The 16,038-nt window shown below is 44.7% G+C and overlaps 1 protein-coding gene across 1 annotated transcript in view; it reads right to left on the reverse strand.

Moving 5' to 3' along the window:
* The window catches only part of akap9 (A kinase (PRKA) anchor protein 9), a 74,467-nt gene that overhangs the window by 40,087 nt on the left and 18,342 nt on the right, over positions 1–16,038 (reverse strand). The window contains exons 9-16 of the mRNA XM_060044081.1: positions 14,698–14,766; positions 12,512–12,659; positions 11,793–12,072; positions 9,141–9,195; positions 7,252–7,626; positions 5,873–6,274; positions 3,252–3,373; positions 2,192–2,461 (exon numbers count right to left, since the gene is read on the reverse strand). Coding sequence (XP_059900064.1) covers positions 2,192–2,461; positions 3,252–3,373; positions 5,873–6,274; positions 7,252–7,626; positions 9,141–9,195; positions 11,793–12,072; positions 12,512–12,659; positions 14,698–14,766 — 1,721 coding nt within the window. The remainder of the gene's footprint in view (positions 1–2,191; positions 2,462–3,251; positions 3,374–5,872; positions 6,275–7,251; positions 7,627–9,140; positions 9,196–11,792; positions 12,073–12,511; positions 12,660–14,697; positions 14,767–16,038) is intronic.

Below are 16,038 nucleotides of genomic sequence, written 5' to 3' on the forward strand. Positions count from 1 at the left end.
GGAGTTCAATTGCTTTATAAAGAGGTTAAGTGTAAGTAAGTACATACACCATAGATGCACACATATGGACGTGTTTGCGGTATAGAAAAATATGTACCGTAATAACATTAGTTAGAATATGCACTGAGACATCAACTTCAAATATTATCTTGGGACAACATTGCGGTAAACTGTAAAAAAAACTAAAAATCCTCCTAAGGCACTTTCTATACATAAGAAGCATGCATGCTACCACCAACAGGCCAATGATTGTTAGTGCTGCGGCAAAACCCTCAGGTTAATAGTAACAGACAAATCAACACTCTAACGGTGCAAAATTATATTTTTACACTATTAGATAGCTTCACATTGAATACAATCATAAGCAACAAAACTAAAATAAAAAGGTAACAAATGTTAGGTCATATGGGCTTCATTAATCCCAGAATATACATTTGGGCCAACCATTGAAGTAGTGGATAAGTTTTAAATGTGTCTGGTCTTCAATGTTGACCTGGATATAAAGGACACTGTGTACTTCATCATGTGACCAAGCCTGGGGTGTGTATTGAAGGAGTGGTTCAAACACAATGCTGTTCTGAACCGGATGGACCCGCTGTTAAACAGGAACTCAAGATGAAGGTAGGCGACTTAAAAAGGTGCAATGCACAAAATAAACGTTCACTACAGATTTCACGATATCAAGTGTAATCACTTTTTATAAGATTGGATAAATGCAGAAGTTGTATTATTTTGAATTTTATAGTGCAGTGTCTCTGGCATTTGTTGAGCAATAACAGGCCTGATCATTATGAAATAAAGGAATATCATAAACACCCTTTTGGTCACCTAATTTAAACAAAGTTTATAAGAACATCAAGGTTTCTTTTAGCGTGGCTGGCCCCAGTGGGAATTGAAGCTCTAACCTCGGCAGTGTTAACACCAGGCTCTACCAGATGAGCTAAAACAAGCAAATGACCCATAGACTGGATAGAGAGTACAACACGTAGTATTTTCCTCTCTATCTGGGATCCGTTTACTTTGCATTTTGTGTGTTTTAATTCACCCATTATTTTACCCATCTATCAAACCCTCCAGGGCAAAACAACATATTTGTATTGTTCTTTTATTAATTGATCAATACACCATAATCATTATTAGGTGGTACAATGCCACCGTCATCAGTGTCAATTCAGTGTGACTAATGGGATAAGCAACCCTACGATGGCGGCTCCGAATCAACTGTAATCAAAATGGTGGAACTCTTTACAAGGTAGAAATCATTAACATGTCATTTTGATGGGCCTAACAGCCTTTCTTGTAAACCAGTTAGACAAGGTCTGCAGGACGAGTGACAGCAATTTTCTCTTGTAAAATACCAACCCATTAAATCTCTACCACCTGCCGCCAAATGATTGGAATGTTCCTCCTGTGTTAAAAGGCGTGACCATCAGACACTTCATGTTTAATGATTTGAACTTTTAATCAAAGTAGCAGCTTTACAAATCCACATTTGCCATATAAAATTGTATCAAAGCCCCTAAGCCCCATAAGAACCCCCCCCCTCCCCCCCAGTATATAATACGAGCAGCATGTCAATTCAATTAATAATAATTCAAAAGAAAATAACCAGCAAGCACTCAATCAATCATTCATTCATAGACGGAAATATTTCATTGTTCAGTTTGAATTTTAGCAAATACAATACTAGTTTGACCTTTAGTTTTAATTTTTTTAGTTGCCATCGCGTTGACCTCAAGTAATAAAGCAGCTGCACTGATATCGTTTAGCCCAGTTTTAACCGGTTAGACGTCACCGGCGCTTCAAGTATTTCATGCTTCCCCTGAAACAAAAACTTTATGAAAACACCCCCCCCCTCTGAAAAAGCGACAAGCAAGCAAATGACAGACAAGTGAGCTAGCAAGAGCTATCAATTAGCAAGCTCTAATTTGTTCTTCCACGAGGGAAACCTCAAAAAGGGCAGGATGCTTGAATGTTCTAAATGACTTCGGCTTCGACCTCGACCACTGCTACCAAACCCTCGATCGCCCCCTCCGATTGCCCCGTAGTGTACGGCGGCGATCAGAACGTGAGCCTCTCCCACTCGTAGGAGCAGGAGAAGCTCCTCTGCCAAGAAACCCTCGATCGCCTCCCTCCGATCGCTCCGTATCGGTCAGGGTTAGGGTTAGGGTTCGATCAGAGCGTGAGCCACTCCCACTCGTAGGAGTAGGACTGCTCCTCTACCAAGAAACCCTGGACAGACTTGCCTGCGGAACAGAGGCTGAAGGGCTTTGTGTGGAGCCTCCCCAGGGAGGCCTCCGACCGGAGGCCAGCGTCGCTGGGCGGCGGCGGCGAGTCGGCGGCCGAGGCCAGGCGCAGGCTCTCCACGTGGAGGCCCATGGTCTCCTCGGCGGCCGCCGTGGTCTTCAGGACGTCCTGCAGCACCTGGTGCAGCCGGTAGTTGTGCTCCCGCAGCAGGTTCCTACGGGACGATGGCGGAGGGGTGGAGGGGGAAACAAACGTTACTTCTGCATTTTTTGGTTGCCTGCAAGGCAAGGCAAATTTATTTATAAGGCACATTTCATACAAGGCAACCCAATGTGCTTCACAAAAGACAGATAATCAAAGCAGCAGAAAGCACAAATTGGAAAAAGAATGGAAATGCATCAATAAAGTGCATTTTTAGTGGTGGTTTTTGGGGCTGTAGGTAAGATTTGAAAGTTGTAAAGAGAGAATTATGAGGGCAAGGTTTAAAAAACGAAACAACAAAAATAATTGAATGTGTCTAATCAAATGTGCCATTCATGCACTTTTTATCGACAGGATCGTCAGAAATAAGCAGAGAGTTTATTTCTAATATCTTAATTGGCTCATGCAGTGGCAGGCAGAGTAGAAAGTAGGAACATGTTCACAGTGCATCAAACTCACTCGTAGCATAATGCATGGCGATGACATTCTTAACGAATTACACTCATTGAATATCTCTCGCATTTTACTTTCAGCACCATTAGTTAGCATGTTTTAATATATATATATATATAAACTTATATATTTTCTTATCCCTCATGCGTGTGTAGCTGTAGTTCCATCACCAAGTTTTATTGAAACAATGTCTAGACTGAAGTATGGTATAAAAATTATCTCACATACAATATAAACTACACTCTACAGACTGAGCCGTCTGCAATATTAATGTTCATGATTTTACCGTGTGTTTCATTGTTAAAAGGCCTAATATAAAAGCGTATAACCATGATAACAATCCCCTCTACCTTTCCGAGGTGACCTCTTCCAGACCGCTGGACTCAAGTGTGGCGATGTCCCCTCCTCCAGGCTTCCCCATCTCTTCCCCATCCTCCTCCTCCTCCTCTTTCTCCTTCTTCTTCTTGACGGTCTGGAGGGGCAGCAGGGACAAGACAGACAGTAACCCCGTCATCATCAGTCTATAAACGCAGCCTCACCTTCCCCAGACAACACACAGCACTATACTACAGTCCAGCCTCAGAGTTCGCTAGCCACCATTATTAAAAGTAGATTCAAAACCAGGCCAAGTGCAAGTGACTACAAACGCGGAACTTATGCGAGAGTGACCGCAAACACCCTGATTACTCCCTCCCTCTCTGGCTCGCTCTTGGAGCCACGGCTGGGAGACAACAGTAGTATCTTTGTGCTGCTATGGCAACAGGTGTGCTCCACTCTAAACAGTGAGTGGCGATGGTGGTGGTGGTAGCAGAGCAGGAGGCGGCTCCCCCTGTTGGTGGGGAAGATGAACTGTGACGACGTGAGACCACCAGAGAGCAAAGGAGGGGATTGCACTTCGGCGCCGAGGGACTCAAAGTCATGGGTGTAGCCCACGGAGGCCGCCGCCGTACCTGATGCGCACCTCTCAAAAAGGGTCTCACACGTCAGGACCCGCCTCTAAAAAAAGTTAATTGATGATAATCTAGTCGAAGAGGTTGACATATACTGTATTGTTCATTTTCTGGTACAAACTCCTGTAGTATCAGAGACATCATTTTTGTGTTATAGACAGTAAATCACCAGATGTCAATGAATCGTGACTTTTTTGACATTGTGGCTCAGACTCACTGACACAGAGCCTTTCGGCATAACTATTTGTTGCAGAAGCGAAACGCAACCTTAACTATCCGTGCTGTGAGTCACCGTGTTGCGTTAGCCTTCAGGCACCAACCGCCACTGTTAGATATCAAAGAATCCCTTCAGTATGAACGGCAGAATAGCTCAACACATGTTGCGCTACAGGGAGTGCTTTCACCTTTACACAACCTCCGTGAAGAACATTAAGTTCTAACATAAGGTCATCCAAGTAATATTCTGCACGATTTGATATGAACATTAATAATAAATCTGACTGCATATAATATAGATATTTATATATCATATAGTCTTTTCATTAATTTTATGAAAAGACATCCCAGTACAAAGTTGCACGTCTTCAGGCACTTGAGAGTGGGTGGCTTAAGGAACGGCGGTAGGGAGAGATGTAGCTCGACGACTGAGCCCATCGTGAAAGTGTGATGAAGCCAGCCGTCGCCGCACAACGCTGATCGATGATGGCAGCCGTCGCCTCGCGCGCGAAATTCCCAACGATGCGACAAACGACGCGCGCAAAGCCTTTCTGACGCAGGGCTACGAGTGGCTGAGGCAGGATCACTGCCGTGGTCGCAGAGGCTGGCGTGACGCTAGGAGCGTTGAGTAAGGCCTCAGCTGGGAGAGGGAAGAAAGTTATTGAACTCACTGCCAGACCACTATCCCTACATTTGAGACCTTCAAAAGAGTCACAAAATTGTGGATAATTCAGCAACATCATGCTTGCATGCTTTGTTTTTTTACAATGTGCTTCTTTGTCTTCTTTTATTATTTTCCATTTTATTTCATTTCCATTTTCTTACTTTTTAATAGTGTTCATCTGTATTATTATTTTTAAACAAAAGCCCCACTAGGTTAAAGTAACATATATTAGTCTTGGCTAGAAATACTAGGATAAAAACATCGGATGACTCACGCTTGTCCATGTTTCTATATCCGTCCCTATTGAGATGAACCTTAAATAAATAGGGTTTATTTCCTTCTCCCTCCGGAATAAGGAAATAGCTGTGTCAGAGCATGTAAACTAGTTCAGAGATAGGACACGCTTAACCCTTTTGGACTAATCAAAAGTACTACCTAACTAGCACCCTAAACTACTCTCTAACCATCACTCTAAACTACCCTCTCTATAACTAACCCTCCAAACTGTACCTCCAACTACCACTCTTGAAGCTGAGAGAATGCTTAACCCAACAGGGACTTGAGCTCCATCTAATAAGTGTTAAATTGGTCCCATAGCAACTGAATGAACTGCATCTCAAAAGCCCATTAAGTCACCCCAGGAATCTGTGATTATAGGTTTTTAACACCCACCAGGAACAATTAGATCTCAAATATTACTCACTAGAACGCTGTGGGAATTATCATAACCTAAAATCTACTCTTCAACGTCGATCAAGCTGGCTCTGAGAAGGCTGTGGGCGCAACAATAGGGCAGACGACATTTATCTAGACGCATGTGATAACCAGGCAAGCTTACATAAACACCCCGTCCGTTTCGCGGCAGGCCAAAACCTGCCGCGAAACAAGGCCAAGATGCAGAGGGAGATTAGATCGATCCTTTGAAACAAACAAGCTCATGAGCCAAAAGGTTCTGGGTTTGATCCCCAGTGTCCTCAGTCTACCCTTGAGCAAGACCCTAACCCTTACCTGCTCAATAACTAAACAATAATGTGTTTGTGTTCTCTATGAGTCGCTACGGATGAAAGCATCTGCTGAACGACTAGATAGTGAACAGTGAGGCCCTCGTTGAGGTGTGCTTGTACAACAACGTTCCACTGACCTTCTGGACTGCCCACGCAGCGTTCCTCAGCAGTTCCTTCAGCCGAACCACCTCCGAGGTCAGCTCCCTGACCTCCGTCTCCAGCTTCCCGCAGCCCTCCACCTCCTTCAGGGAGGAGGTCCCCCTCTCCTCCATCACCTCCTTCTTCTTCTTCTTCTTCTTCTTCTCAATCTTGGGGCGGGTCTGAATGGAGGAGGTGTCCAGGACCCTCGGACCGCTCCTTTGGGTGTCCCTCTCCTCCTCCACCTCCTCCTCCTCCTCCTCCTCCACCTCCTCCTCCTCCTCCTCTTCCAACTCCTCCTCGGGTTGAGTCTGCATAGAGGAGGAGATCTGGAGGCCCCGCTTGCTGATGCGTGCCAGCTCCGACTGCTGGGCGAACTCCACCGACATCTGAACTATGACCTTTGGGGATCGCATGGAACATACATGCCGATTCAGTGACGGCTCTTGTAGTTTGCTTGGGGAATGAACCATTTATGTCAGAGTAACAAGTAGGGCTGGGCGGTTAAGCGAATTTCAATCTCGATTTTAGCGTCAAACAATCAGAACTAATATAATCGATTTTTTTTTAATGTTTTATAGAAAGAACGGATGGATACTAATCTGTACATTATTTTTGATTCGAACATTTACTTTTTGACGGCGGAATTTCAAAGTTCTCAGTTACAAAGTGTTCTTGGGAGAGACATGCTGAATAAATACTTCATGTTTTCAAACTCAAAAAATAATTGTTTGAATAATCGGGATTTCAATATTGACCAAAATAATTATGATTATGATATTTTTTTTTTTATATAATCGAGTAGCCCTAGTAACAAGGTTGTATTTGTCTAACATGACAAGATGTTCTGAGATGTTCCTTTATGGTGGATGCCGGGAGCGGCGGTCGTTAACATTGCAACCGGAGAACAATATGCTTCTTTTTGAGGGAATTCACCGCTAGCACCGCAGTCCAACATGAAACCTTTCACTTTGCTGAAGGCTTTGGTCCAGCCTTCTAGAATTTGAAGGGATAATCATTTATTTGCAACTGATTTTGAAGTGAGAATACAAAAAAATAGATATGTTCTCATTTTTGCAAAAAAGACTCCTTTGATAGTACATCCACTGTATAATATCTTACATTCAGAAGGAAAATCAATGACACAATATTTGTTGAGCTTGAAATTCCTGGACACACTTTTATAACTCCTATTCTGTATGGTGCGTTCAAATCCATTTCTGTGTGGTTCAATTCGAGTCAAACCATCGCTTAACAATTTATTTTGAAGCCTAAAAAACATTCCTCAGTTCCCCTTTGAACCCCTTCTTCTTTAAACATCTAACCCTCGCTCTACAAGCCCCTCAGGGGGTCCCGAAGCCGATGCAGGAGCACCTACCTTGGCCACCTCCTCCTCCACACTCTCCCAGTATCTCTTCTCCTCCTGCAAGGTTCGACCCCCTGCTGCGGCTTCTCCTGCTCCTTCCCCTGGTGCGCTACCAGGCCTCCCTCCTCCTCCTCCTCCTCCTCCGCCTCCTCCTCTCTCCCTCTGTCCCCTGCCCAACTCCTCGGCTCGCTCCTCCCGGAGTCTCCTCAGCTCGGAGTGGTGCTCCCCCTTCAGCGAGGCCACCTCCTGGAGGTACTTGTGGTAGAGAGCCCTCCTCAGCGCCTGCAGCTGAGCGGTCAGGCCCGATGACCTCACGGACTCTGACTCCGTCCCTGACTCAGGCTCCGCCCCCAACTCGGTGCCGGGCTGGTGTTCAGAGAGGAGGAACTGGAACACAGCAGAGGAGAGGGGAGAGAGAGCCAGAGGAAGGGAGTGAGTGAGACGGAGAGCCAGCAAGAAAGAGGCAAAGAGAGAGACAAGAACGGGAGCGAGAGAGGAATATCGAAAAAACTAAACGAGCAGCACAAAGAGAACAATATCGCCTTATGCATCAGCTTTTCACCCTAAACACGGGTCTTATTCGACCGCACTAACTCTGACAGGCCACAGTAAGAATAAACACAACGGGCCAGTGTGTCTCTCTGGTCTCTCCCATCCCCACAGGGAGTGTGAAGGGATAAAAAGAGTCTGCTCACGAACCACGCGAGCAAAACATTCCCGTCAGCTCACAGAGACACTAGCAGCCTTCTCCAGATCCCCATCCACTTGTGTTGGCTTGTTGACATGTTATCTCAAGTGTACTATTCCCTTACTGACTCTGCCTTCAAGCAAGCCCAACAATCGGACTTTATAAATAATTCATGAATAAATGTATGAACCTATTATGGGTCTTCTGCGCTGGATAGAGTTTTATTTGAACAAGCTTGGTTGTGCAGCACTTTCATTTTCTGTTGTTGCTCCAATTTGTATTTCCTCACAAGATTCGTCCTTCACATATATCCATCCATGATTCAGACACACACACGCACACGCACACACACACACACACACACACAAAGAGCAGCACACCACCCCAGTTGCATAACCGCTCACAGCTGTAAGCACACACACAGAGGAAGAAGGGGTGCTGAGGGGGCTGCATCGCCCCCTATTGGCGGGGGATGTTACTGCAAGCTAAAAAGTTAACTAAACAAATCCATAAAAGTCTAGAGTTTTTTGAGAGAATCTGTTGATAAGACCAGGTTGTCTGTTAAATGGTTGGAATCCACCCTTTGTTTTGTTTTTTACAGAGCACGGAGCGAGGGGCAAAATCAAAGCGTAATGATGGGTTTGTCTAACCGTATGTCTCCAAAGAAAATATCTGATATCTTTAATAATGGCCCCAAAGCCAAACAACCAGTCGAAGCCTTGTTGGGGTTAGTAAAAAGTGAAAACTTCCTTAGTGTCATGCTTCTCATATGTCAGTGTGTCTGTGTTATATTGCTACCAGTATAGTGTGGTCGTGGCTCAGTCAACAATGAATCCTCTTCTGATAGGAATAAACATGCACTGTGTATGGACAGTCCATTTCTGAATATGACACTACGCTGCTTTGACACGCACGCACGCACGCACACGTTAAGGGTGGGAGTGAGGCGGGGAACTGGGGCAGGTTTCGGCCCCAAGGCAATGAGAGATGGTCATTCTTCCTCCATTAAGCGTCTCATCTCTCCCCGTCCCCATGAACACACACACACACACACACACACACACACACACACACACACACACACACACACACACACACACACACACACACACACACACACACACACACACACCCTGTTCTGCTCTCAGGGACAGCTAGCCAGCTAGCTTACATTCTAACATAACAAATGCAGAGATGGACAGAAGTGTCAAACCTGTATGATTTCGTCGTGTTGCTCCGGTATCTCAGAGCTGCTCACTGATTGGACACTGGACAGAAAGACAAAGATAAATATTCATACATATGATCGTAAAAAAACATCAGAAAGACGTATAGTTGTACCAGTATATCCATACATGTTTTTCATGACAGATTCGGCAGCCGTGTGTGTTATATTTTGTTCAGAAATGCATGCATAGAATGCACTAGGAAATGTTGTAAAACATACATGTCTGTATGATATGATTGTTATATGATACTACCATCATATCATGGTATGACCCTGCAATACGTTATCTGAATACTGAACGTAGAAGTGCTTGGAAAAAATCGATTCATAATACAAGCGACAGTAACAAGTGTTCCATTGTTCGTGTTTTCCCTTGCACATATAACCTAACGATTGTTATTACAAAGCTATGATGAACACTTGATTCTGATTGGTCAATTACAGCATGCGACGGTCTTTTACTTCTGAATAGCAGACCACTGGTTTGAAAAATGGACTGTTGCTATGGTCACAGTTCATGCAACAGTAGAATCAAACAGACCTTTATTTTAAGCTGCGTCACTCTGTCTGGGATCATGTCGCAATAAAGTAATGTAATGTAATGCTGAACATTATCCTTTACATTGGGCATAGAGATACAAAGCAAATTAGAAACAGCAGAGGGCAGTGCATTCAAAGCTTCCTCTTAAATAGGCTACATGAACAGGTAGACTATATATAAATAACAAAAATAACATGGACATATCTATATATCTGGAGTATGAAAAAAAAAAAAAAAAAAAAAAAAAAAAAAGTAAGTTGTGACATTTCGATTCTCTGAAACAAATATTTGAACAATTGGCTGAAAAAAAAAATGTTAACCGTATGGATTCCAAATAAATCGTATTAAATGGTATACTAAATAATTTGTGCCGTCGGGAGATTCATTAATGTTCTATTTCAATCAACTCTTAAAAAATTTGCCAACTCTTATATGCAGGAGATCTTGAAACATAACCCACCAATCTATATAGGTTATTGGGACAGCAACAGGAGGTAAGTAGGACTTTCAAATAACCCTGTGCATATTTAATAGGTAAAGCCTTTTTGAGTGGAACTGAAGTGTCCGTCAAGCTTCCATGCTATACAGAAGTATTTGTGAAACATTTGCGCTCTAAATACTGTGTGCAGTACAGTACGAAAAAAATATTTTCTTCGAGAAGACGTATATTTTCTCCTGGTTAAATAAAGGTTAAATAAACAAAATAAAATTAAAAATATTGTTAATGCACTACTAATAGTATTTATAATGTATACTTTAGCAAACCTTCATTATTCTGCCTCTTTCTGATTTGATGTGGATCTTCTATATTAATTCACGATTAACGATACAGTTCAGCAATATAATTTTGATTAAAGTTGATTTATGACGACCAAAAAAAATAAAAAGTATCCTTTTTACTACCCACTAGCACTAAATGAGTTGGGAGCTGAGGTTGATAACCTCATGCATATATTGGGGAAATAAAACGAGGGAGGGGAATGTTTTACTGCAATAAAATCAAACACCTTCCCGTGCTTTCCAAACAAACACACAACCTTCACTCGCAGCGAGGCGGTGTCTAGGATTACTCAGGCTGGAGGGGGCTATCGGGTTCACTGTGGAGTATCACGCTCTGCTCTTGTCCTCTCTGCCTGTCTCTTATGGAGGTGCCGAGGAACAAACGGAAGACAAGCGAGCGCAATAAACTGCAATATTGTTATCACATTCCTGCTCCAACCGCAGCCTCTTCTACTGCTAGGAGAGCTGGTTTTCAGGTTTCTGGGTCTTTTGTGGAAGTTCTCCGCAAAGCAATATTACAAAATTAATGAATAAATGAAGAAGTGTGATCTCGGTGTGCTAAGCACATTAGCACAAGAATTGAATGGCTTCATCGCAATATGGCCAAAACTCATTAACATTAAAACCCTTAATATCTTTTAAATCAAATAAAACTTTCAAACGTTACCTCTCCGGATGCATAACATGGAGATGAATGAGCCACTGAGATCCTAACCGAACACCGGGTAACAAAAATCTTATAGGCTTTATATTACGAGATTTAAATCATATTTCTTCCTGTTGACTTGGGCGGAGGGTCTTCCTGCCTCTCACTACCGCGAACCACCTACAGGCCGTAAGAAGAACTACACCTTAGTCTCCTCCGCCTGGGCCTCACTAACGGGCCTGGGCCTCACTAACGGGCCTGGGCCTCACTAACGGGCCTGGGCCTCACTAACGGGCCTGGGCCTCACGAACAGACCTCACTAACGGGCCTGGGCCTCACTAACGGGCCTGGGCCTCACTAACGGGCCTGGGCCTCACTAACGGGCCTGGGCCTCACTAACAGGCCTGGCCCTCACTAACAGGCCTGGGCCTCACTAACGGGCCTGGGCCTCACTAACGGGCCTGGGCCTCACTAACGGGCCTGGGCCCCACTAACAGGCCTGGGCCCCACTAACAGGCCTGGGCCCCACTAACAGGCCTGGGCCCCACTAACAGGCCTGGGCCTCACTTACAGGCCCCACTAACAGGCCTGGGCCCCACTGACAGGCCTCATTAACAGGCCTGGTCCTTGGCCTCACTGACGGTCACCATCCACCGCTGCATTGACTCACCTGAGGCGGGTGGTGGTGCTGTGGGTGGAGGTGAGCTGGTGCAGGCGCTGCTCCAGCACCACCAGCTGCATGGCGTGGCGCTCCTCCGCGTCGGAGGCCAGCTGGGTGTAGTGGGAGTGCAGGCGCTGCAGCTCCTCGCGGTGACTCTCCTCCAGCAGGAGGCGCTGCCGCCGGGCCTCCTCCCTCTCGCGCCCCACCTCCCCCACCTCCCGCTCCACCTCCCGCTCCCCCTCCTCCACCTCCCGGTGGGACATCAGGGCCGGTCGCTGGGCGGCCAGGTCTGGAGGGCACAGATATTTATAAGATATTACTATTAAAAAGACAAATTGTTAGATAATTAAACAAAATAACCTTTTCTGGCGTGAGGGATATTATGGATATATATGGATTCTGTGTCTCGCTTCACATGAACCTAAGCTGATTACAAAAATAAATGATTCAAATGACTTTACCACATGCTTAAATGTCTGTGTATTCCAACTAATTTCCGAGGCCTCAACTGATTTTGAAAGTCCTCATGTTACTGACTTTCAGTTGGTTTTTTTCCATAAGTATTTTTTGTTTCATCCTCTTTTTTTTTATCCTGAAGAACGTGGGCAGAAGGGCTTGACTTTAGCAATTTGTGCCCATCAGAAAAAATAATAATAATTAACAAAACTTCACAAAACAAATCTGCTAAATGACCCTGATAGACGAGCCGAGTGCGCGTGGACCCTCACCCTGTCCGGCCCGGTCCCTGGGGCCGCCCGGCCCGGTCTCCAGGGAGCTGGTGTGGGCGGACGTCTGTTCTGCCAGCAGTTCTAGCTGGGCGGCGTGGATCTGAGACAGGCTGACCCTCTGGGCCTCCAGCTGCAGCCTGCACTCTGCCTACACAGCGCAGAGAGCCATAATCATTCGTTATGTATCAGGGCTGCAGTGATGAGTCAATGGATCAAGTCCACAATTATCCAAACATTCGCTTCTTGAAGGCCCAGCGTGTTGAATTTAGCAGCGATTGGCTTGTACCGGCCTGAATAGTGCGAGGTACCAGGTGACATTTCTTTTTTTACGAAAAGCGACATCAATCTTAACGCACCAAGGTCGGTTTATGAAAGCCCTAGCCTGCAAAGAATCAGTTTAACAATTTAACCAATCCCACTTGGGTATCTTTGTAATAGTCGCCATGGTCACTGTCCATGTTATAGGACATGTTGGAGGAAACAGCTTCTTGTAATAATGATAAATATTGTTCAATTAATCCACTATTTGTTACTTATGGTCAGTTGCAGCCCTTTTATATATAATAACACATCCTGTTTCGATTTCACAAAACCCAATGCCCAACCAGTGGCAAAGGCAATAACAGTAAGTAAACAACAAGCAAGAAATGTAATCATCATAGCAGCCAGGTACCCATTTACAGAGCCAAGTAACAAAGCTAATTTAAAGGAGATCCGGCGTGGTGCTCCACTGCAATATATTAGAACCACCGCAATCAACACAACATAATCACCGGTCTGCCCCATCATCGTGTTGTACTAAAAGGAAATTGATTTGTTAATAAAACATTTCTTTCGAGATGGAGCGAGAGAATTCCTAAAAACAACGACGCAAGGATCGAGAGAAGATGAGGGGAGGAGGAAAGATGTAGTGAAAGGTAAAATAAAATAAAAGAGAGCGGGGGAATATGAGATTAGGAGAGAGGAGAAGTGAGGAGATTAGGAAAGGCGACATGGGTAGAAGAGACGGTATAAGACGAGTGGATGGGCGAGGAGAGGAAAGGTGAAGAGGACATTGAGAGGATGGAAGAGGAGAGGAGATAGGGGTTGGAAGAGATGACAATGGATGAGAGGCCATAAGGAAAGGAGACCAGGGGAGAAAAGATGATATGACAACAAATGAGAAGATCAAAGAGGGGACAAGGGGACAAGAGAGGACGTCAGATGAGGAGACAAGGAAAAGAGACAAGAGGAGAAAAGATGAAATGACATAGGTTGAGAGGATCGGAGGGGAGACAAGGGGACAAGAGAGGATGTCAGATGAGAGGAGACAAGGGGAGAAGAGATGAGCCACGATGAGGACCTCAGGAAAGGGGACGAGGGGGACAGCTGATCACATAACATGATGAGAGGATGGGGGCCGAGACGAGACGAGGCGTGGAGATGATCAATCCCACGGTGGGAGAACAGACAAGTGGCTGCCGCCCGCCTCCCTCCTCTCCGCTCTGCATTAATGAGAACTCGGGGTTTGGGCGTTCTGCTCCGTTTGATGTCGGGGTCAGCTTCAGCGCACTCTGCATTTTAAATCAGCGAGGCCGTTGTTGTCACATCCTCGTTGCCACTTGTTCACGGACCTACGGCCTCACCCGCGTGGTGCTGCAGAGCACTTAGCCGAGATAGGATTGCTTAAAAAGATGTAAATTAAGGACCGCCATTGCCTAGCAACCCGGTCTCAAACACTTTCAATGGAACATTATGAAATGTCCTTCCTCCCCCCCCCCGTGATCATACATTTGTAGAATTCACCGCAAGTTACTTTGGGCAAAGGCTATCTATGGATATTCTTATGCTGCATCAATTGAGCAGGATTTAAAAAACATAGAAAAGTACAGAGTAGGGGAAACGGAGCCAGCTATCATCAAGAGATGAACAGCCGGTTTTAATCTGCTCAACGTGCCAGCTAAATGACGACTTAATGAGGTCCCGTCTTCATAGCTTCGAAAGACGAACCCTCATCTCATCCCAACAATAACGTGCTCAAATCCCCTCCCTTTGCTCTCCGACCCACACTGCGCGACCTTTCCCTCGTGTGACCCCACCCCCCACCACCACCCAACCCCCCGGGTCCCATCAAACGACCGGGGCTCCAAAATCAAACACCCCCAAAAGCCGTGGAGGTGGAGGAGGTAAGGTAGAGCGACGTTTACATGTTGGGCCGTGCTGCTCTCTCTCTTTCCGACGGCCCGCTCCCCTGGTACCGCGGCCTGGCTCCCCACCTGAAGAGCCAATCAGAGAGGGAGAGGAAAAACGGTTGACGTCGATGAACACTATTGGGATCAGTTTGTCGCCAGCTGAGAAGGGGATTGGTTGGTGAGTAGAGCTGGGTAAAAAATCTATCGATTTCATCTAAATTTTGCAATATTGATTCAGAGACCTGAATCAATAGTGAATCAAATTCACTTTTGAGACCTGAGACAGTTTTGTTTACAGCTCAAGTTTAAACTGTCCAATTTACAAGTTTGCACTTAAAACCTGTTGTTTAAGTTGAAGAGAAAAATAAAATACATTTGTGTTTTGCAACACATTTCAGCTATTTTCATTATTTAAGAGCAGATTGAATCAAATCTAAATTAATCTATTCAGAACCTTATGAATTGAAATCGAATCAATTTAGAAAATTGGCCATGATACCCAGCCCTATTGGTTAGAGTTCAGTGTTTTGTTTATGATAGATGGGCTGTGAAAGTGTCATAACAGTCAACGTTCATTTTGTTGTGCTAGTGCAGAGCTTTAATGTGGATCTGTGGCCTTGCTTGTTAAGAAATATATTTTCTGTATGCTTAAAGCATAAAGAGTTTACAAGTAGGACTAACAACTCTTCATGTAAGAATACAAGTGTCGGATAAGGACTTGCCAGCTATACGTGTTCTTGTCTTGACTCGCAACCAATTCAAGAAGATGGATTTACAACCGTAAATGTTCAGAGGTTAATGCACTTGTGATTAATAGGCCCAGTTTTTCCAACCAACAACCCAGCAGCAATGTTCCTTCACACTTCTCACGGCCAGCCCTCCAAGGATACTGTTGGCTACATAAATAATACCATCCAACGAAAATACAATAGACAATTCTTCCAAAGAAACAGTTTCGAGGCAGGAGGTGTAGAAAAACATGACAAAGAGACACAATATTCTATGGACCAGTGTAACAATTCTTATCGTCCTTAACCCCTTACAGAGTTGCAGGGACACCACAATTCATACCTTAAAAACACAAATGTTTCATAGCCGTGGAAACGCTCCATATCTCAGTTTGCCTCCAAGTCCGTTTTAATCAGACACTTCGTACCAGCTTTGAGAACCAGGCTACAACGGCTAGAAGAATATTAATATTGCACGCTGTCTAGCTGTATACTCTGCACCTTTTATCTCCACAATATTTGCCATAGGGCTGTTAGGTTTTATGGGGTGAGGGAGAGGGATTGCGTAACATTTGGTTTGCATTTCAAAACCGAAAAACCTGAAGCGATCTCACGGATTTGAGTGAGA

Source organism: Gadus macrocephalus, chromosome 22 (assembly GCF_031168955.1).
Source record: "Gadus macrocephalus chromosome 22, ASM3116895v1".
Lineage (NCBI taxonomy): Eukaryota > Metazoa > Chordata > Actinopteri > Gadiformes > Gadidae > Gadus > Gadus macrocephalus.